This window comes from Monopterus albus, unplaced genomic scaffold (assembly GCF_001952655.1).
Source record: "Monopterus albus unplaced genomic scaffold, M_albus_1.0 scaffold146.1, whole genome shotgun sequence".
Classification (NCBI taxonomy): domain Eukaryota; kingdom Metazoa; phylum Chordata; class Actinopteri; order Synbranchiformes; family Synbranchidae; genus Monopterus; species Monopterus albus.
Window position 1 is genome coordinate 917,337 of NW_018128026.1, and position 3,295 is coordinate 920,631.

The 3,295-nt window shown below is 39.3% G+C and overlaps 1 protein-coding gene across 1 annotated transcript in view; it reads right to left on the minus strand.

Annotated features, from left to right (window-relative positions):
* Positions 1-1,458: 1,458 nt before the first annotated feature.
* The window catches only part of tpt1 (tumor protein, translationally-controlled 1), a 5,889-nt gene continuing 4,052 nt past the window's right edge, over positions 1,459-3,295 (minus strand). Inside the window, exons 3-6 of the mRNA XM_020614467.1 lie at positions 2,916-3,100; positions 2,587-2,692; positions 2,342-2,458; positions 1,459-1,951 (exon numbers count right to left, since the gene is read on the minus strand). Of these exons, the coding sequence (XP_020470123.1) occupies positions 1,949-1,951; positions 2,342-2,458; positions 2,587-2,692; positions 2,916-3,100 (411 nt within the window). The 3' untranslated portion in view covers positions 1,459-1,948. The remainder of the gene's footprint in view (positions 1,952-2,341; positions 2,459-2,586; positions 2,693-2,915; positions 3,101-3,295) is intronic.

A 3,295-nucleotide genomic window follows, 5' to 3' on the forward strand; every position in this document is an offset into this window, starting at 1 on the left:
AAACTCCGCGTTGCTCAGCGACAGCCCCGAAACCTGACAGATCTAGAGGAGATCTGTGTGGAGGAGTGGGCCAAAATCCCTGTTGCAGTGTGTGCAAACCTGGTCAAGAACTACAGGAAACGTTTGACCTCTGTAATTGCAAACAAAGGTTTCTGTACCAAATATTAACACTGATTTTCTCAGGTGTTCAAATACTTATGTTCAGCAGTGCTAGACAAATAAATTCTTTAAAAATCTTTCAATGTGATTTCCTGAATTTTTTTTTAATTCTGTCTCTCAGAGTGGGAATGCACCTACAATGTGAATTTCAGACCCCTCCATGATTTCTAAGTGGGAGAACTTGCAAAATCGCAGGGTGTTCAAATACTTCTGTTCCTCACTGTATATATGTGTGTGTGTGTGTGTGTGTACAAAGAGGTAGTCCTTTCATGGCAGGGCTGGTGTACAGGCTTGCATTGAGCTGTATATCTATTAAATTGCTCAGTGAGTACACATCTCATTTGATATATATATTTTTAAATAATTACTTAAGACATTTCTGGACAATGAGGTCACTTTTTAAAAACTCTCTAGTCAGCACAAGATATAACAATCCAAGCACGAAAAAGAGAATTTTATAGTTTACACTGTAATTAGTGCTTTGCGGCTGTATGCCAAATATAAGGCGATTCCCTCAAGGTGTTCCTCATGTATTGCATTCACAACAATGGGACAGACATGAGATGATGGTGACCTTTAACCACCAGAAACCAGTTCATCTTTGAATCCAATGGGAAATTTGTGCCAAATTTGAAGAAATCCCCCCCAGGGTGTTCCTGACATATTTTATTTGCAATAATGGACGTACGTAGATAAAAACTACCCGAAAACATAATGCCTCTAGTCCCAGCCATATCTAGCATGGAGGCACAAAAGTGCTTCTTAGACAAAAATGTTGCATATTGAAAGAAACTTTAATTACCACTTTGCAGTTGTATACCTCCACCAACCAGTCAAAATCATGGGAATGGGACAGATGTAAGGTCACTGACATTGACCAAAACCTAACCAGTTCATCTCTGAGCGCAAGTGGACACTTGTGCCAAATTTGAAATAATTCCATCAAGGTGTTTGACATAACATGTTCACAAGAATGGGCTGGATGAACAACCCAAAAAACAAAGCCTCCAGCTGCAGCTTTCACCCACGTAGACACACACACACACAAAAAAACTACTCAATGATTTGTTGCTCAAGACAGATGCTCTGGAAGGTGGCGAATGTGATAGTTCAGCATGTGTAACTTTTCTACAAAGGCCAAAAATGTACCACTTTTGATGAAAGTAATACTTTTCTCTTCATAGGTCACTTTCACTCACCTCCGTAACTCCACTTATTCCAAATGCAACCCAAAAGCTGCCTGGGTGTAAAGAAGTGAAGGTGCACTTCAACATACTACAAAGATACTGAAACAGAAAGTGGTGGTGGTACTGGATTTTATTTTGAAATCAAGTCTTTTTTTATCATAGATGAAATCTTATTTAATGCAACCATAAACACAGAGGTCTGAGGAGGTCAACCTGTACGGATCATTGCTAAAACAGTATGCAGACAGAAGAAAACGCATCTTCTTTCAGTTAGAGCCTCATTCACTGTCCTGCCTTTTTTATTTTCAATCACAAAAACTGGGCCAATCCTTGGACAAAAAAAAAAAAAAAAAAAAAAAAAAAAAAAAAAAAAATCTGATGCTGCAAAAAGCCAAAAAGATGATGAATATAGAGATGAAGGTAAAAACTCAGTAACCAATCATGACTGATCCTTTTGGTGTGGTGCTGTGGGCTGTGAATATACAAGAAATTGTTCAAGAATGTTTCCGTTCAGGCAAGATGCAAAATCGTGCTCTTCAGTCTGCTCTTGGGGCCATTTGCGAAGCAGCAGCCAGTTGAAAAGCAGATGGAATTCCAGGTAGTTACTGCAAAAAAGAGGATGACATCAATATTCTCCTGCTAGCAAGCAACACTGACAAAGATTATTAGTATTTTGTTTCAAATCAGTGGCATAGCATTTCGTTATAATCAGCAGCATTACTGTGAAAATTTAAATTACTTCTACTATTGTAATCATTACATTACACAGCTGAACACTATCATTTTTGTAATGACAATCTGCTGCTACAGTCGCATCCGAGTGTTAGCCATAAACTAATTCATACAGCTTATTCATTTTTGTATATTCACCTGTGCTTTTCTAACTGTGACATGTCAAAATGTTTTCTGTGAAAAGAGCCCACACTTTTCAATAAAACAAAAATCTCCCATTGGCTTCATGGCACTCGTTTTTGGAGACTTGATCAAGTACTTACAAATTTCTCGATCTCCAGACCATCTTTCATGAAAAGCATGTACGGTGTGGTGCCGTCCTCACGGTAGTCCAGCAGTCCTACCATGCCTTCTGGGTTCATGTTCTCTCCGGTGTAAAACTGTAGAGAGACAAGGATGGCACATCAGGACATCCCTTCACTTTGAAGAGTTTCTCCCAACCATACTAAGTGGAAGCTACTTTCAGTCTTTATGTTTTATGAATATAGTGTATTGACTGTTTAGCTACATCGTAGTTATCGAGGTTTGCTGTGATCTTCTTAACAAGTGCTCCAGCTCCAGCCATGAAGTCCTCCACTCTAGCTGGATTGGTCTCCTCCAGCTTGACCTTGAGCCTGGACATACAAACAAGAGTGGCATTCTTTAAGATTTGTACTTTGTGTGTTAGATTCAGCAGACCACTCAGTTACAACTGGGGATGCACCTATCCATCTTCCCTTCCTGACAGCTAAACTCTAGACTTCTGTTAATTTCCAAGCGCTGATTCAACACGTGATCTCTTCCTTCCATTTAAAATCTGAACACCAGGTGCAATGAACATTCAGAACAGATACTCACATCTTCATGTAACCCTTAATGTATGTCATGTATTGCTTCTTGGTGAAGGATGTCTTCTGCAGTCTGTGGTTAAGGATGATATCCACGCCCATAACAGAAGTAGTCTCAGAGGCCTCGCTCACTTCGTCAGCAGAAGGATTGGATGAAATTGAACTTTCATCAAACCCATCTGTCCTGGTGACAGTCTAAACACATCAAGCAGAGGAAGCAGAAAGAACAGACAAATGGTAATTAAACTAAATGCAAATGAACACCATTACCTAAACATGAACTGAACACATGAAGCCTGTCACTGTTGCAACATCTATCAACAGAAGTAGAACACAAAACCATCACAAAAAAGGCAGATGTAGGGTTTATTTTACTGTATTTGATTTTGA